This window comes from Artibeus jamaicensis, unplaced genomic scaffold, assembly GCF_021234435.1.
Source record: "Artibeus jamaicensis isolate MK-2021 breed Jamaican fruit bat unplaced genomic scaffold, CSHL_Jam_final contig_525, whole genome shotgun sequence".
NCBI lineage: Eukaryota > Metazoa > Chordata > Mammalia > Chiroptera > Phyllostomidae > Artibeus > Artibeus jamaicensis.
Window position 1 is genome coordinate 1,799,596 of NW_026521874.1, and position 18,721 is coordinate 1,818,316.

General features: G+C 60.4%; 1 protein-coding gene across 1 annotated transcript in view; it reads right to left on the minus strand.

Moving 5' to 3' along the window:
- TMEM132B (transmembrane protein 132B) overlaps positions 1-18,721 on the minus strand; it is a 160,385-nt gene that overhangs the window by 64,881 nt on the left and 76,783 nt on the right. The window contains exon 2 of the mRNA XM_053669594.1: positions 8,487-9,372. Coding sequence (XP_053525569.1) covers positions 8,487-9,372 — 886 coding nt within the window. The remainder of the gene's footprint in view (positions 1-8,486; positions 9,373-18,721) is intronic.

The following is an 18,721-nucleotide window of genomic DNA, read 5'->3' on the forward strand; positions in this document are numbered from 1 at the left end:
GTCACCCAGAGGGCCCGCCACTGCCATTGTACCCGCTGATCCGAGAGAGGGGACCCTGGGAGGGTGGGAGACGGACTCAGGCAGTGGCCTTTAACCAGCAGGGGTCGCCGTTCTCCAGTACGGCAGCCTCCAGCCGGGTCACAGGAACAGAGGCAGGGACAGACCAAAGTGGCCTCGCCGTGTGTCCCTCGGATGGGATTGGGGACCCCGGACATCACGAACACTCGTCCACTTGCTGCTAAGCTGTTAGAGCGCAGATGGGCCCCCTCTGGGTCGGACCAGGTAACGTTCCAGCTGCCGCGGATGAGCAGCGAGAAAGCTCTGGACTCCGGCCGGCCCCCGGCAGCTGGGGACGAGAGACCGGGCAGCGACCCCCCAGCGGCTCCGCCTCGTTCCCAGCTGTCTTCCCAGACCCATGCGGCCACCGCCTCGCTGGGCACAAGAAAACGTGCCAGGCCGGAGCACCTCAGTCTTTGTGTCTTCCACGCCTCACCGTCCACCTTGGAAGTAAACTTCTCCTCTCCGCGGGGTTTTGGTTTGTTCGGCTGCTGGCACGATGGGTGTGTGGAAAGGGGTTCGTCTGGTACAAAGAGAACTTGCATCTCCGCCCTCAGCTCTTGGGAGCCGACCTCTGAGACCCCGGAGCGAGCTGGCCAATGGGAGGGTCTGTTCACCCAGGCACCTCGGGCCACGCGGTCCCAGCTTGGCCTCCGCAGGGCCCGGACCCCAAGGTCAGCCAAGGGAGCGGCCGGCTGTGCCCACATGACCGAGCCCAATCAGTCTCTTCCTAAACTCCAGCTCTTTGGCCAAATCCTTCCCAATTTTAGAACACATTTGCTGGAACAATTTAAGCCCAGAAAAATCCACGCCTTGAATATTCATTGTGTGTTTTAGGGAGGTATTTTTAGGCCTGGTGATATTCTCGCTGCGTGTTATTTAGAAGCTTTGCCATCTGAAACTCTGTGGAGACGGCTGACGGTCCCAGCACTGGGAGGCGCTGGAGGGACCTGGGGGCCGGGCCGGCGAAGAGAGGTGACCGCGAGGTGGCCCACAACCAGCTTGGTCTAGGCGACGACCGGAGAGTTCCACACGTTGGCTTAGTCCCTCTGGGAGTAAGACCCCCCGTACAGTAGGCCAAGGGGGGTCACCACCCAAAAGGGGGAGGGGAAGGGAAGCCCTGAGGAAGAGGAGGACTGGGGGGCCTTCGGTGTCTGGAAGCTGTCACTCGGCAACACAGCGGGCGGTGTCAGGGGTCAGAGGGCTCCGGAGTGCAGCTGTGGGGGTGCCTTGGAGCCTGGGGTGCCCCTTACCACGGCTGAAAGAGCTGGGCGTGGATTTCCCAGCATGCAAAGAGGTCAAGCCCGATTAGAACAATTAGATGCATAACAAGTTAAGTTTGGCGCTGGAGGGCCTTTGAGCTAACAGGCGCCATCCGCGGTGAAGGGCCAAGGGGCCGTGTACTCGGTCCGCCTTTGGTCCATTTACGTGACGACTACTTCCTGACATTCACACACACAGAACTTACATGTATCATCCCACAGGGTCTTCATTACGCTCATACTTGTTGCCTGAAGCCTTGGGGTTTGAGGAACAGAGTGCAGGGCCCCTTGGCAGACAGAGGTTTGAATAAGAAATACTCGGTGGTGAACCGACCATTTGGAAGTGACTCCCTGCACACACTTGGCCTTGGACAGCGGCCGGGCCGACCCCACGCTCACCGCCAGTGTCTCTGCCCTTGGGGTCGGCAGGCTGCGCCGACTGCAGGCCAGAAGCACGGTGCGAACACAGGGGACTCGGCCGGGGTTGTTGACAGTGAACGGGGACTTGCAGACAGGGGTGTGGAGAGCAAAGTCTAGGGGGGCCCTTGGGGAGCTGGGAGGCCCTGAAACATTTCTGCTAAATTGGCCCTTTGGGGGCCCCACTGGCCACCTCGAGTGTGAGATGGAAACCGTGGCGCCGCCTGGGATGGGGAGAGCGAGTTGCCAACGGGCGCACTGGGAACAGCCTCGGCCCAGGACTGAAATTGCCAGGGGTTACCAGGCAGGGAAGGGGCGGAGAGGGGCCGGGCACCGGGCCTGCGTGCGAGAGGCCACGGTGGGGTCCCCTGCTGCCCAGGTGGCTGAAGAGCTGGGCGCCGGGGACGCACAGTTTGGTCTCTGAGTCCCGGAGACGGCAGGAGCCACGAGAACAGGCAGCCCGCCTGTGCCAGCATTTCTCTAGGAAGGAAGAACTTTCCGGAAGCAACGAGTGCCGTGTCCTGTGGGACCACCGCCCCCCCTGGTCCCCTCTTTCTCCTAAGGAAGTCAGTGACTGAGCAGACCCCACGGGTCGCTTTGACAAATCAGAAATTTAACATTTTCACAAACAAATCATTCTAATCACTGCCATGTTTCCGGCACAGCAGGGGACTGCAGCTGTCTGCGTGGTTCTGCCGCCCTGGGGACCGCCGGTTACGGCGAAACGACTTGCAAAGCCAGGGGGCCCTTGACACCCCAGGAAACCACCAAGAAGAAAGAGCTGCGAGGCTGTTCTACTCCGACTCTAGAAATTTCCTCTCCGCTCGGGCCAGCGCAGCTCTGAGCAGGGACCTGCCAGCGGGTGCCCCTCTGTGGGAAGCCCCCTTCGGCCCAGGACGCTGGTCCGGTCCCCAGCCTGCTGTCTCCCTGCTTCCATGAGACAGTCACTGTGTTATCCCCCCACCGAAGGGTGGATTCCCCACGCAACCTCTTCCCCTGGCTCCAGACACACCCGAGGGCAGTCCTCGATGCCCTGCCTCCTGGTGACCACCCAGGTCCTACCCCCACTTCCCCTTGAGTGTGGGTGGGACCTGTGACATGCACGGAACCCACGGGATGTGGCAACGGTGACGGAATGTCCCTCCGTGGTTGCAGCGCCTCTGGTGAGACTCCACCTGGCAAGCAGATGCCCTCCAGACACCGCCTCTCCCTGGCGCCTCTGAAGGCGTGAGCAGCGAGGCCGGGCGGGGCAGGGGGTGCTGCCCGCGGCCTCCGAGAGCCAGTGACAGCCCAGGGCTCTCAGTCCTGTGACGGCAAGCAAAGGGCTGCCAGGCACACGAAAGACTCTGGAAGCACATTTGTCCCCAGTCAGGTCTCGGGTGGGAACAGGGGGGAACCAGTGGGACCGCGAGCAGAGGGCCCAGACACCGTGCCAGGGCTCCCGACCCAGAGACCTGGGAGAAAATAAAGGGGTGTCATTGCCAGCCTCCGAGCTAGGGCTACGGTTGCGGGTCGCCGTCACCCCATGTTTTAAAACTCCTGATCTGGTGGCCACACCCAAGCATCTCAGGTGTCTCTGGAAATCATATCCGCCCGCCCCCACACACACTGGTCACTCCCAAAGTGCAAGGCACAGACCGTGGCTGCGTAGAGTCTAAGATAAGTTTAAAGGCAAAAGTGTCCCGAGACCCATCTGGCCGGGACACAGAAGGTGCCTGTGTGTGCAGGGCTCCCCAAAGCCGGTCTCTTGGACTCCATCGCGTCACCATGGGAACGTGGCGCGGAGTGGGGGCCAGTCACACTTTCTCACCAGGCGTGTCCCAGAGTGCACTGCACGCCCCTGACAGATGGCCACCGTCAGCCACTCGCTCGCCCACCCCAGGACGCTCAGGTTGCTGCGTCCACCCTCCAGAGTCCCCATTTAATTCCTCTGTGTCGGCCAAGTTTCTTTCAGGATCAAAAGCAAAGAGGTGTTCCTCTCGTCCCTGCCTGGCTATAATTAACTCCAAGAATATTTGTCCTTTAGCCAAGAAACGGTCTCTTTATAGTCAGTCACCCAAGGAGCTATGAAAGGACAGACTGGCCTCGGATTCCGGAGCTAATAATACGGTGAGGCGTGGGCACGTCTTTTCCCTGGACAGCTCGGCCCCGCCTCCTGTCTTTGAGTGACTGCTGTATATTTAAATATGTAAATGAGCCCAGCAACTGTGGCCGCAGGTTGCATTCTGAGGCTGAGCCTCTTCCAGAAAAGCCCCAGTGAGCTGGCTCATCTACGGGCTCGGACACCCACCGAGGCGGCTTTCCTCCTCCTCTCGTGTCTCAGCCCGAACCCCACAATACACGGAGTGTTCTCTGGTCGCCGTCCACTATCTGACACAATTTCCATAATGGCGAAATTTACATACAGATGGCAGATAAATAAAAGCGCCCTGCCACCCGGGCTGCGGCTCTGACGGTCAGCAAATCCTATTAGGGGCTTTATTAACCTGCTCCGGGACGGAAACGTCCTATCGGATCCTGCGGGTTTCGGCTGGGCACGGCGGCCCCGCCGCAAAATGAAATTCAGCTCTCAACATTTTTCCGCCACATGAACCCACGGAAATTGAGCCCCCTCCGAACGCGGCATCGAAACATCCATTCCCTCTGGCATCTCGTTCACACCACAATGGCCTCTCTTTTCTCTCCGGTTTTTTTAACAGCATGTCATTGCCATTAGCTGGCAAGCACCGACAAGTGCAAGTTCACGGACACAGGCGATGGCTGCGAGGGAGGCCTGGCTCCTGGGCCCGGGAGGAGGGAAGGGGAATCTGGGCGGTGAGGGGCGCAGGGGTGTCTGCAATAGACGGGGCGTTAGGGAGACTTGGCTGAAGCCCCAGAGACACCCCGAAGGAGACCTTCCACATGCCTGCGTGTGTCAAGTTCAACCCTGGCAAGAAGCGTCTGCACCTCCAGGGGTTGACTGACGACTGGTTAAAACCTGTCGCCTCCTAATCTCAATGAGACTGGTGTTTGTGAGCAAGCGAGTGAGTCAGCACCGCTGTGCAAACTCTCACCAGAACCCGGCAGAAGGCTTTGGGATCTCCCGAGTTTGCCAAGGAGCAAACGGGAAGCGGGAAAGTGACCTCAGACCAGGGAGGGAGGAGGCTCCAGGTGAAGGCCTCAGGAAACAAGGTCACAGCGACACCTCTGCCACGTCAGCACCGTCCTCTGCACCCGAAAACCAAGCAAGCGCCCCGTGGACCGTCCATGTGCCGAGCGGTGGCCCCAGGGAGCCGAACCGGTCCAAACACCAGAACCTGTGCGCTCAGGAGTCTCGAACTGCAACGGGAGGGAGAACGGGAGTCCTGAAGGAGAGGACAGGGCTGGGGACAGTACGAAATGACAGACCTGTCAGCCACGGGCTTGGAAAGCGACCGGAGTCCCCCCCCCCCCGAGGTAGAGCCCTGGCCTCGCTCACGGGGACTGCCAGGAGCGAGGGCCGCAGGCCGGGCCCTGGGCAACGGCACGGGCTTCCCGTGGGGCTGGAGGCTGACGTCCAAGATCAAGACGCCGGCAGGCGTGGTTTCTGCTGAGACCTCTCGGCTTGTCGGCAGCCACCGTGGCACTGTGGGCGCACGTGGTGTCCTCCTCTGGATGTCGGTGACCTCATCTGCTCCTCTTGTAAAGCCGGTCACAGTGGACAAAGAGTCCACGCTGCTGTTCACCTCTTTTAAAGACCCCACGAAGGCCACACTCTGAAGTGTCAGGGGCAGGTGTCCACACGGGGCCCACAGGCCACGCACCGCGTCCGGGTGCTCAGCGGGGGTGTTCACTCCCTGCTCACTGAGGTCCAACGGCACATTGGGCACAGTGAGGGCAGGGCAGTGTCGGGGACACGAGGTGGGAGCCAGGCTCGGTGTCCCTGTGTCGTGCCCTTGCCCCTGGGTCACAGTCAGGGTCACGGCAAATGTGCGACAGCAAAGGGACCTTCTCCCTTCCAGCTGCCTCGCCACCACCTCTGACCCAGTCAGAATTCCGGACACTGCGGCTACAGTGTGTCCCCACAGCTGCGAGCCCAGCCCCTGCTACACGGGCATCCTCGGGGCAACCCAGTCCCCCTGGGAAAGCATCTCCGAAGGCCGATGCAGGGGTCCCACACCACGGACGAGCAGAGAGCCCCTCCATCTACCCCCATGAAGCGGCCGTCCCGGGAAAGGAGCCGACGGCCGGACGGCTGACAGGGAAAGGGCCGGCAGATTCATTAAGTAGCGGGCGCAACATTGTTGCCGCAACTGCAGAAAAATCACTACCCGGGCCGGGAGACGTTAAATTTCTTGCAAAATGGTCTGTGGATTTAGACCACCCAAAAGAAGGAGACGCAATTAAAAACTCTATCTAACCTTACAATGATAGCTTGCAACACACCATGACACAAGGCATTATAGCCTTTCCTTCTGGACGTGCACCCACATGACAGAGCGTGACGGTCAGTCTGACCTCAACGGAGACGGAGAACCTGTTACCACCGCACACAGGGCCGGCGGAGCTGCACGGCACACGGCACTTGTGCTGGAGATCCGGTGAAACCAGCACGGAACCACGCCCTGCCCATCAACAGCAAGAGACCGCAGACTGTGGCCTGCAGCTCTGACCAGCGCTGGCCCTTTAAGTCTCGCTCAGACTGTGAGTGAGTCTTGGAAAACCATGAGGGGCACGCAGGGGCCCTTTCGGGCCCAGGAAACCCGGCACGCACTGCCGCTGGGACTGTGAACTTGCTTTGGCGTTTGAACACGCACAGGCCCCCTCAGCTCTAGAGGAAAGAGCCCTCCTGGTACCCCGCGCCCCAGTTTACTCTCCGTCCACCCATCTTGTTCCCAGGCAGATGCTGGGAGCAACAGCAAGAGGCACTGTCCTCCCCGTATCCACCGAATCACGGGTGGCAGACAAGGTGCATCCTCCGTTTTTTCCTGAGGACCCTGATCTGGAGCAAGGAGACTGGCACGGTGCCCAGTGGGGCACCTGGGACTCCCTGGTCACTCACTCTAGATGGACTTGATCACGACAAAGCTCCAAACATTGGGCACGCGTCAGAAGAGGTTGGCGGATGCTCTGGGAAGGCTCCCTAAAGGGGGGCAGACGCAGGTGCACGTGACTTGCTGCCTCTCTCTTTCCTTCCGAGTGAAACGTAGACGTGATGACCACCACTCAGCAGCCCCTTTGTGTCAATGAGGGGAAAGCCAATGGAATCACACAACCCTGATGCTGTGACATCCCCGATCCACCAGCCCAGTTCCCACCTGCGGACTTCTTACTTCTCCCTGAATCTGCCCCTCTCTTGGTGAGGCCAGTGTTCATGGTGCTTCAGCTATACTCAGCTGAACTTAATTCCCTAACGAGTATACGTTACAGATCACTCACCCCCAAACCCCTTCAGGGTGGCTTTTACCCCCAGAAACCCAGGAAGCATCTTACAAGAGTCGCACGTGGCCTCCACACATAAAACTGGAAGGGTTCATTTCCACCCCCTGCCCGGCCTCTCAGCGGCATTCCACTCTCTGCCGCTCCCTCGCTCCTGCCTCTTCTCTTCTCTCCTTTGGCATCGCAATGTTCTCCTGGGTCCTCTCCCATCTCACGGCCCTTCCCCAGGCTCACCTTTGCCGTTTACCGGCAGCTAAATGCCACGGTCCTCCGAGACGCCTCACAAGACTCCAAAGGCTCCTCTTCTCTTTGCATGACTTTTACTGAGAAAAATCATCCTTCCCAAGGCTCCAATGTTACATCCAATTCCCAAAGACCCCTCACCTGGACCTCCAGGTTTCCAGCCACGCCTCAAACTGCCCGGCCCCCTCCCCATTCAACGCCCACAGGCGCCGCAAAGCCAGCACGTCCAAGACGGAGGTGAGGTCTGTAGCCTGCGCCAACAGGGGCCGGCCGGGGACACAGAAGCCGCTCTTTATGCCCCAACAGAGGGAAAATGACACGGAGAACTGGTTACACAGGACGGGGTCCCCAATCTCCAGGCCACGTACCGGTACTGGTCCCGTCCTGTCAGTACCTGGGCCACATGGCAGGAGGTGAGCTCAATGCACTGCGCTTGGATGGTCCTGGAACCATCACCCCGCCCCCGCCCCCCCCCCCCCGGTCTGTGGCAAAACTGTCTTCCATTAAACCGGTCCCTGGTGCCAAAATGTTGGGGACCGCTGACTCAGGGCACAGAAGTAAGGCCTCCGTGGGGGACGGCGATGCTACCAGACCTTAGTGACAGCAAGAAGTGACCCCACCCCTAGGGAGGGGGGCCGGGAGGAGGGGGGGCAGCGAACTCCCAGCACTGGGCTGCCCGTGGGAGCTGATAGCCCGGCAAGACCGGGCTACCCTTGAGGGGACCTGCATCCCACAGGAGGAAGTGCACCTTCCGCCAGCGACAGGTCAGGGAGCAGAACAGGAGGAGGGAGCCGCCCCTGGTTCCTCCAACCCTTCCCGACCCGCAGTGGCTCACTACCGCCTCCCACTGGGCAAACCCATGCAATAAGCGCAAACCGTAACTGTGTGTGTGTACAGAAGGCCCTCTGTGGGCTAAGATGGCACAGACGCCCACCCCCGAACGCACTGCCTGGCCGTGTCTGGCCCGCTGCCTCACGTGGTCTCTGGTCCACGCCGGTACGTGTCCCCACAACCCTGGACTCGCGCCCCACCAGCACCCACTTGGTGGCTGACCGTGCACAGACAGCCAAACGTAGTCTGCCCCCCAGTCCAGCCCGCAGAGCCACTCACCTGAGCGTGAAGTGCTCTGCCACGGAGCCGCTGGCCAGGGACACCAAGAAGGTGGCCACATCCCCTTCGCGGACCAGGTTTAGGGGCACAGAGACCACGACGTTCTCATCCAGGCTCAGCAGGGACCACCTGAGGTCGTCCTGGGTCGGGTAGACCACCACGCTGCCGATGCGCTCCCGGGCCGGCGGCACCGGCAGCAGCCCCTCCGGGCCCGCGTGGATGTTGTTGGCCCACTTGCCGTCCTCCTCCAGGGGACACCGGCCGGCGGGGTCGGCCGGGAAGAGGCTGAAGAACAGCTCCATGGCCGTGCCCCCCAGCAGTGCGGGGGTCACCTCCTCGGGCTCCAGGTCCAGCCCCGAGCTGAACCACTCGGGCAGCAGCTCCAGCTCGGCCACGCACAGCCCCGGGGCCCCTCGCAGGCGGCAGCTGGCCGCCACCTCCCGGGCCTCCGGGTAGGCGAACATCTTGACGCAGGGCAGGTTCCCCGCAGGGTCGTCCCAGGCCATGCCCGCGACGTAGAACAGTGTCTGTACCTTGGGCCTGTTGGAGTAGATGGCGCTGTCCAGCACGTGGGACTTCAGCTTCCAGTTGAACGGGAAGGCGTCCACGCCTGCGAAGGCCGCGGGGGTCAGCAGCAGCTCCTCGGGGACGGCCTTCTCGGCCGAGAACGGGCCGTAGCTGGCGTTGACCACCGGGGCCGCCCTGGCCCGGTGCACGAAGAAGGGCTCCACGCGGACCTGCAGGCTGGCGTTCCTGGTGACGTCCTGGTCGGCCTCTTTGAGGAAGAAGGACTCGTCCGCGCCTGCCACCTGGAGGCCGGCGGGGAGGTAGGCGGGCAGCGAGGAGAACCTCTGCAGGCTGTCAGCGACTCCGCGGCTCTCCGCCACTGCAGGACAAGGGACAGCAGAGGAAGAATGAACGCCGTGTCCTGAGAGGCGCAGGGTTCGAGTGAGGCCACACCGCCCACCGGCCCCCCACCCAGCACAGCGCACGTCCTCCCAGGAAGGAAAGGGCAGTGGGCAGGAGCCCTGCTCACCACTGACCCCCTAGAGGGGACAGGCCACCGCCTCCCGTGCTCACAAGGCCCCGAGCCCGACGCCACCACTGACATGTGCCTCTTCCTGTCCCTCCTGTGGGACAGGAAGACACGGGGGCCTCTTCACAGTCCTCCCTGCAGCGGGGGAAGCCACAGCTCACATCCCGCTTCTAGGGATCTCTGCTTCCGAGAGACGAGCAAGAACCACAGGGCCACGTCGACAAGCACATGGGCTGCGGCGGCCCTGAACCGCAGACAAGGGCACGAGCAGATCGCGCACCCCGAGGAAGGACGGACTAGGGACAGACGGAAGTGCGGAGGGCCGCGTAAACGCGCCGTGATCCCAGAGTGTGTCGCACGAAGGCGACCATTGACTGGAAACAGACAGCCCTCCCGCAGCTTGGGTGACGAGACGCAGGTGACCACACACCGACAACCTCCGAGAGACAGACAAGCAGCAGGAAGCCACCCACGCACAGGAGGCCGTGACCACGGTCACTGGCGTGGCCGTGCCGCGCTCCGCTGTGCGTCTGTACCCACAATGCCACTGCACCCCTTACGGGTAGGTGCGCACTTCCTGTGTGGCAACGATACCTCAACAAAGCAGAAGAAAAAGAAATAAGATAAAGCAAGTTCTCCCGAAGGCCCGCCTGCGGGTCGGATCACCGAATGAACGGAGGGGGTAATTATTACTCACCCCTCCGATGAGCCTGCTGTAGTGACTACTCGCTTCTGTCTGCAGTGCCGTGGCAGGGAGGGTGTCACAGTGACAGACAGGGGCGGGTTCTGCCCCACAAAGAGGATGACGCCGGAGGAGGGACCTCCGACACCACTTGGCCATCGCAAAATGGAGTGTTGAGACCCCGAGAAATGCCCAGGAGCCTGGGTGTGGGGTTCTGTGCCAAGGAAATAATCAAGAGACCGGGAAGATTAACAGCCAAGGATGTGCGTCACAAGTGTGATTTATGACAGTGCCACACTGGCGGCGAGCCGCGGTCCCATAGCAAGGGAGATGGTGACGGAAGTGACGGATGCTGTCCTGTGTGACGGAGACCACGGGGCCGCCCACACCCTCATTTGGACAATCGGGCCGTGGGGGGGGCCCTCGCCACTCGCCACGTCACCTTGGACGACCCCCCATCTGTGTAAGACACATATGTACCACCTGCACACAAACGTGCAAACGACATACTCGCTCTCCTGACAGGGACCTGGTTCCTTCCAAATGGGCCTCGCAGACAGCGTAGGATTAACTTGCCAGCGGCAGAGGGGAAATGACTTTGAGGGATTAGCCTCGGCCCAGAAAAGGGTTAGCTGTCACGCTGCCACCGAGGAACAGATTGACAAAGCCGAGCCACGCAGAAGCCCTGTTCCGGAGCAAACTTAAATTAGTTTTCCTGTCGGTTTGTTCCCCTTCTCCACACAGGGCAGTCCAGACCCAGGTGAGCCGGCAGCGGGGGAAACAGCTCCGGGGCACGGGCCCACAGCCGGCCAGGTTGGGGAGTGACAAGTTCAAGTTCGCCTACTCATAAACTCTACAGGAAGCCCAAGGCCAGGTTTAAGTTCTGACTTATTTACAGATGTGGAAGAGGAAATTAAAGTAATTGCAAAGTGCAATGTGCTGTTTTCATTACGGAATTTTTTTAACCGTTGGCGTTGGTCTTTTATACTGCTCAGAAATTGATTAACAAGAAATTCAGAGCTGTGACTGCTCTCTCCGTTCCTGTGGCCGAGGCCTCACAGTGAGGCTCTCGGCTGGTCCCTGCATAACTCAAGCAAAGAGCAGTACAGATTCTGTCTGGGAGCTCATGTGGGAAGCCGTCCATCTCAGCTGCCGGGGCTTCATTCTGTCCTCAAACCAGACTGCGGCAAAATACGACGTCCGAACCGAGATGCATCGTATGCAGCCATGAGGCTGCATCCCCAGCACTGTGTCCAGGCCTGGGAAGCTCACAAGCCCCGGCTCAGTCTGCAAACCTCACTCAGTGGCCCCCTCCCCCTCCCCCACTGGCAGGTGGACCAGGTGGCCGTGTGAATGTGAAATGAGACGCTACTCAGTCTGCTGATTTCCTAAAGAGCCTTTCACCCCCAGACTGAACGAGATGGGTCCTGAGGCAGGAAATGAGGGGTCCGGGGAGGCTCAACTGGGCGGGGCTGCTCGTCCCTGCCGCCCTCCCTATGAGCCAGAAAGGAAATCGAGGTAGGGGTTTGCTGAGAGCCCTGAGCGTGCCAGAGAGATGCTCTGTGGCTGAAAAATGGCTGCTTCGGGGGAGACGAACCACCTCCTGGAAGAAAACCACTCACAGGGCGCTGGGCGTGCCAGCGGGGACCGTGGGACCCGCAGTGCTCAGACGGACACCCCTGCTGCGCTTGGCACACAAAACTCACCCCCGGGCAGGTGTCTGGGTCGGGACTCGTGGCTCCTGCAGCCTGGAGCCCCAAGGTGGGTCACTGTGAGCCACAGAGTCAGCAACCTCTTCGGTGACATCACAGCCGAGCTGGTTTTCTGGCCCACAGGGGACACTGCAGGTGTGCACAGCTGGGTGTGGAAGGCTCCTTTGCACGGGGCCGGGCAGCCAGGTCTTCTAAACCCACCAGCAAGAGAAACTCCTGGCTGATCCTGTCCGAGTGTGACCCTTACGAATAGCTGATGAATCACCGCCACCTGGATCTGCCTCCTGAGGTCACAGTCATGGTGTCTCTGCTGGGGTCCCCCACCATGGACACAGCTCCCCGTCCGCAGCGGCGCTAGCATCTGGGTCCCCATCATCGCCTCCCTCCTTGGTCCCTCCGACCCAACAGGTGGCCACCACCTCCTGCTTATTAATTCTGGAACACTCTACCGTTCCCCGATGGCCCTTGGCCTCCCCCAGTTTGGCTGCTCTGGCCTGTCATCCCCTCGGGAACTGTGCCCCTCCATTCAACCCCCTCGGCTGAAACAGCCGAAGCGACTTCTGTCTTATTAGCTGAAGCTCGATCCCCGGAGCCATCACTCAATTCACCTGTGACACGTCCTCAAAGCCACCATCACCAGCCGGATGGAGCCTCTGTGTTTTCACTTGTTTGTTTACTTACTAGCCATTTTCTCCACCAACGTGCCAGGTTCGTGGGAGCAGGGACCCCGTGTCCAGGTTAGTGCCGAAGCCCCGGGCGACACCCGATAAATACCAGCCCCCTGAGTGCGCGTCCGGGCCGGGGTTGCGTGCTGCAGAGAATGGATCTCCCCGTGGTCCTTTTCCATCTTCCTCTGGCTTCCTCCCAGGGTTGTTCACAGATGCCATGGATATTAACAAGTCACCTGCCCATCACACCACCACTGAGTTCGCGTCCTCCTCAAACATCACATCTCTGTGGTCACTGGCGGGTGGTGGCTTTGCCCAGGCAAGAGCCGCACTCCCAGCTCGGGACGGGGAAAGGCCACTTCTGGGAGAAGCGCACTGTCCACGGCCACCTGGCAGGCATCACGCACCTGGGCGTGCCACCTGGCTGCTGCAGCTGGTTAGTTCAGCAGTTGTGAGAGGGGCCGACCTCATCCCTTTCCAAAAACAGTGAAACGGAGGCACAGAGAAGCTGAGTGATGTGAACACAGTGCAGGGGAGCGTTCAGACGGGCCCCGTGCGCGTCCAAAGCCTCGAGTTCCTCTGCGCGCCTGAGGCCAGCTGGCTGGACACCTCTGGGAGGAGGCCACGGAGCGAGCTCCAGGCTCCCACGGCCAGGTTTACAGGCACAGCCCCGGGGCGGCCGGCAGGGTTCCTGCTGCACCACGGGCACAGGTGACCACGTCTGCCAGCCCAGGCGCCTCCTGCCTTCCCACGCAGGCCCAGGAATCAGGTAGGGCTGGCCCGGGGCATCTCCACCCAGCTCCCGCCAAAACGGCCAGTGATCCACACTTTACAGTCGTGATAAATATGGAAATAGGGTCATCGCCATCACCATCTTCACCTCTATCACCATCCTCATCATCATCATTTGTATAACCCTACCAAACACCCAGCACGGTTTTAAGCACTTCATGGGTATTAGCTCTTTTTTCTCCACACTATTCTTGACCATGAGGATTTGATTATTATGACCACTCATAGATGGGTACGCACTCAGGCACAGGGAGGCTCGGTGCCGGCCTCAGACCCCATGGCTCTGAGGAGGCAGGCGTGGGGTTCCAGCCAAGCAGCGCAGCCCCAGGCCCTGGCACCGCCGCCAGAGGGAAACTCGGCCAGCACAGCCTCTATTGGAAGGGCTCCGGCAGTGACCAAAGGGAAGGGCAGACGTGCCTCGGAATCACCCGCTCTCCAAGCACAGGGTGAGCTCACTAGCTGGACCGCGTCCACGAGACGAAAGCAAGATGCAGACACTTTTCCTGGCTAGGACAGCGGGTCCTCCAGTGGGCACTCCTGCAGGGCCATGGGGGGCATGGCAGCCCGCTTCCTGGGCACCCGCCCTGCAAGGCAGGATGGGTGGCAACAAGGAACCGGGAGCGCCATCCTGCCAAGGACAAAGGAGGGTGGGCCCAGACGGCCAGTGGCACTGGGAAGGTCTGGCCGGATAGAGAAATACAACGCGGCCCCCAAGTTCCCGCCACGAACGCAGCGTGGTTTCCCGGGGAACCAGCCCAGGCCTCAGCCAGAGCTGAGGGGAGAGCTCTGGAGACGGGGACCCCGGCAGGACCGGGCTCCCGGCGCTCTCCACGGACGACCGAGGCCCAGGCCCGGATTTAAAACGTGCCGAAGAGCCTCACTCTTCTGTCTCCTGCTGCCGCAGCTGCTTTCACGCCGGGAACGTCCTCCCCCAGCCCCCCAGAGGTCAAACACACTGATGCCTTTTTCATTTCGATATCTAGACAATTAAAAATTGTGCGAATTGTACACATACACACAATGAAACGGTCTCACGGTAGAATTAACTCCACATGAATTAACTTGATTTTTTTTCCCAGAGTGAGAACACTAGACCCTCTTAGCAAACTTCAGATAGCACCCTGGATTCTTAAACCCGTCTGGGGTCTCTTTCAGTGTATGACGCAGGGCACCCTGTGTCCCCCAGGGAACACGTCTGTTTGACTTCACAGTCTAGGGGGCTTTTTATTGAAAGAAAACGTGACCGTATTGGGGGACTGTCTTTAAAGACATGATTAACCAAAAACCAGGGTGCCGGGGGACCCTGATCCAGTGTGGCTGCTGTCCCTATAAGATTAGGACACAGACACGCACCCAGGGACAGCCGTGTGACAGACGACACAGAGGGAGACAAGCCAAGGAGAGAGACCTCCAGAGACACTGACCAGATGGCCCCGGGATCCTGGACGTCCAGCCTCCGGAACCATGGGCCAGCCCGTCCCAGTGGCTGAAGTCGCCCTGTCCGCGGACTCGTGACCCTCGCAAACTGACGCAGAAGGGCCATCGTCCGTGGTCAGAACTCTGCCCATGTCGTCTCGCTGGTCTTCAGGCTGGCCTTACGGTCCTCTTGCCAGGTTGCCCGCGGCGCCGAGCCCCACCTGGACTCTCCGCTGGAGACAAAGGCTCCAGGTGTCTCCCCCCTTTCTCCGTGGTTTCCTACGTGTTTTCAACGTTCCCAGAATAAGCATGTCTGGCTTATGTGGTCTAAGAGAAATACTGGCATTTGTCCCTTAGGAGGAAAGACGCAGAATCCAATTTTAAGTGGCAGACCGAGTACACACAGCTCCCTCGCACCCCTGCCGAACCCCGAGGAAATAGAAGCAGGAGCCGCAAAAGGAGTAAAGCTGTAATCCAAGGAAACGGAGGGGAAAATGCCTCCACACGTTTATGGAGGAAAATGGACATGAGAGTGTGCTCATGGGTGAGACGCAGAGGACACCTCAGGCTAGAACATTCCGTCGGCGCCCGGCAGAGGGAGTCCGGGGCTGCTCTGCCCATGGGGACCCCAGAGGGGCTCAACTCAATGTTGGCACATCCAGAGAGGGCAAGGGTGAAACGTAGGGCTGAAAGCCATGGGGTGACTAAATTCTGTAGGTGGGACACCTCCTCCAGGCAGGCCTCCTCCCTGTGTCTCCATACTGAGGAAAACGCAGAGCACTTGCTATTCGTGCCCCATCAAAACGCGACTCTCCTTGAGGAGCTCGACTTAACCCTTAAGAGAAACACCAAGGTCCAAGCATGGGTGTGAGTGTTCCCATCTTGAACGAGATGATGGACGTGGGACAGCCCCCATGTAACCACGGCGACCCAAGTCACACACTGGGAAAGGGATGCAGGAAGGCCAAAGGAGGTATCCGCAATGGGACTAAAGAATAAATAAAATTAAAGAAGCTCCTGCCGGCCTCGGCCCCTGAGCCCAGGGTTGCCCTCTGTGGCCTGCCGCACCAGACGCAATGGCAACCGGCACTGATGGAAACATAGAAGGCGTATCAACTAACTCGATCCTCGCCTTCCCGACAGAAAGCACCGCTATCTCAGAAAGTGGAGACACTGTAGGAAGGATTCTAGGAATAAGCCCCAGGAGAACTAAACGCAGGAACAGCTGAGCAGGGCTGGCGATGGGGTGGAAGGCACCCGCCTTTCTGTGACAGTCCCCTCCTGTGTCCCCTGTCATTTTCTCTGTAGGCACATATCATGGTGGGGGTGAGTGCACTTTGCCCAAATGCAAAACTAGCTGCGCCCGGAGGGTGGCCCTGAACAGGGTGTCAGGAAACTTCGTGTAGGATGAGGGGCAGCTGTGGGGTCCAGACAGGAAGGCGCCGGGTTGGTGGGACACGGGGCTGCCGAAAAACAACACGGGCCTTCCCACCCAGAGGGCCACACCTGTCTGCTGGGCTGGGGACTGTCCCCAGCCCGGCTGGGGCTGTGGCTGTGAGACAAGGTCTGGCCAGCGGAGGACACGCAGAAGCATCGCCTGTCACTGGGAAGCAAACACTGCCGCCGTCACCTCCCACCACGAGGGCAGGGCACCCCGAGGCCCCCAGGATGCGGCAGAGTCCCACGTGGGGAGGAGCCGGGCCCCCAAGTCCCCACCTGGAGGAAAGGTGCCTGCGAACATGAACACAAGCATGCACAGGAACCTGGGTGGGACCTTTCTCTAGGTATGGAAGTCCCTGCCCACGGTGGTGGCTGGTGACCCCAGTGAAGGCGAGGGTGTGCAGGTGGACCCCTCGGACAGCTGGGACCCTCTCCCCACCCAACAGTCGAAACAGACAGCACTGAGGTCCTGCATGTGGGCTGAGCTCACAGGCACAGGGGGTTGAGTCACCAGGGATCACAGGAGCGAGGACCGCTGGGCAACAGAGCAGCTGCCGAGGGCGCTCGGTGCAGAGAGCACGCACGTTAAATGGATTATACAGATCTTAGTGACAGCGATTCCGACCTCCCCTGGGCACGGCAGCTGCTCCACCGCAGGAGACGCTGATGGCCTTGTTCTGATTTCCACTTACATTTATTCTAAATCGAACACCTCAGAAGCTGTTTAAAAAGAGAGGGGAACTCACTGAGTAACCCTGACCACTGGGCCTCTGCCTGACTGGGACGCTCAGGACCCCTGGGCGGTGTCCCAAGTCGGCCATCAGCTCAGCTTACGGACAGAGACAAGTGGCCACGTCCGCCCGAGAGTCCACTCCCACCGGTGTCAGACAGGGCCAGCCCTGACCACCCGTCAGGGACACCGCCTGAGGGAACCCAGTGACAGCAGTGTCACAGGGGGAGAGCGTGCCCTTGGGCGCCCCACGGAGCCAGACCAGCCTTCCCTTCCCGTGTCACTGCTGAGACAGAGATGGTCACACCTTCCGGTTCTCAGGAAACCCTGAACGAAGCCGGGCTGCAACGGCCAGCAGGGCCGGAGAGTGACCGGGGTGGGGGGCGTCCAACCTTTGGGCGTCTCTGGGCCACACATTGTGACACAGCATCGCAAAATATCTCACCACGTTTTCGGGAAACCTCCGATTTTGCGTTGGGCCGACGGCCTTCGCCTGGGGCTGGCCAAGTGCTCAGTGGCCCGTCCGTGAGTGGAACACTGCTAAGCAGTAGTGAAGGACCCCACGGCCACGGGGATGGACCTCGGCCACATCACAGTGGCTGAACAAAGGCAAACGAGCCCAGGTCTGTGATGTTCCAGAGAAACTAAACTGGGAGGGACAGGCAGCAGACGGGCGCTGCCGGGGACGAGGGGCAGCAGAAGGTTCGACCATAAATGTTGGAGCCAAAGGTGGGGGGGGGAACATGGTGGAGCACCTGACCCTAGTCGCCAGCGTTCAAAGAGCCCCAGCCCAAAGGAGCGGGCTGCAGTGAAAGCGGACTTTGTCCGTCAGCTCGCTCTCCTCAGCAGGGCTGGCCTCCTCCCGTCTCTACGCCGCCGCGGTGACGTTGTCGCCAAGGCTCCCACCTCCTTCCTTCAAACCCAACAGGTACCTCCAGGGTCTCTCTCCCGAAATCGCAGGGAAAAGGCTCCCTGTGAGTCTTTGCAGGCTCTCGTGGGTCACGTGCCCACCCCTGGACCAATCGCCGAGGCCGGGGGGGACGGCCTGTGCTGATTGGCTCAGCCTCAGGAGTGCCCGCCACCGCTCCGGGGCTTCCGCAGCACTGAGAGAGGGGGCGCTACCCTCACACGGTTCTATCACCAATGTCACTGCACAATTCTACAGTCATACGAGCAGTGTTATTATGTCCACTTGACAGGTTAAAAATTGAAGGCACAGAGATGTCACGACTCATGCCCAAGGTCACACAGCGAGTCAGGGGTGGAGCCAGGACTGGGCTCCAGAGTCCAGCCTCTGACCACCACTCTCCGCTGGCTCCTGACCTATAATGCTTCTGCTGCCCTGTGTGTGGTCACGTGGCGGCGGCCACCCCAGATGCTGTCACCTCTTTCACCCAGAGTGAAGGAGGGTTCCAGGGTGGCTCCCAGCCAACACGCAGTCCAGCAGCTGCAGAACACAACCCGTCAGGGACACAGGGAGGGAAGTGCAGCCCAGGGCTATTCCGGGAACCCCACGGCCAGCAGCTGAGGGGACACCTGTCCCTTTCCTCCCCAGTTTCAGCAGAACTGCTTGGGTGGGGCAGAGCGCACCCGAGGACAAAGGGACACAGAGGGCAGGCGGCATTCTGGGAGGTGGAGACAGGTCCCTGGTGGCGCTGCAGTGTGAGTGCCTGACCCAGCCTGGGACACACAGTCCAGGCACTGGGCTCACCCCCAGCTGCCCCCTGACCCCAGTCCCCTCTCCGGTCCCCTCTGCAGG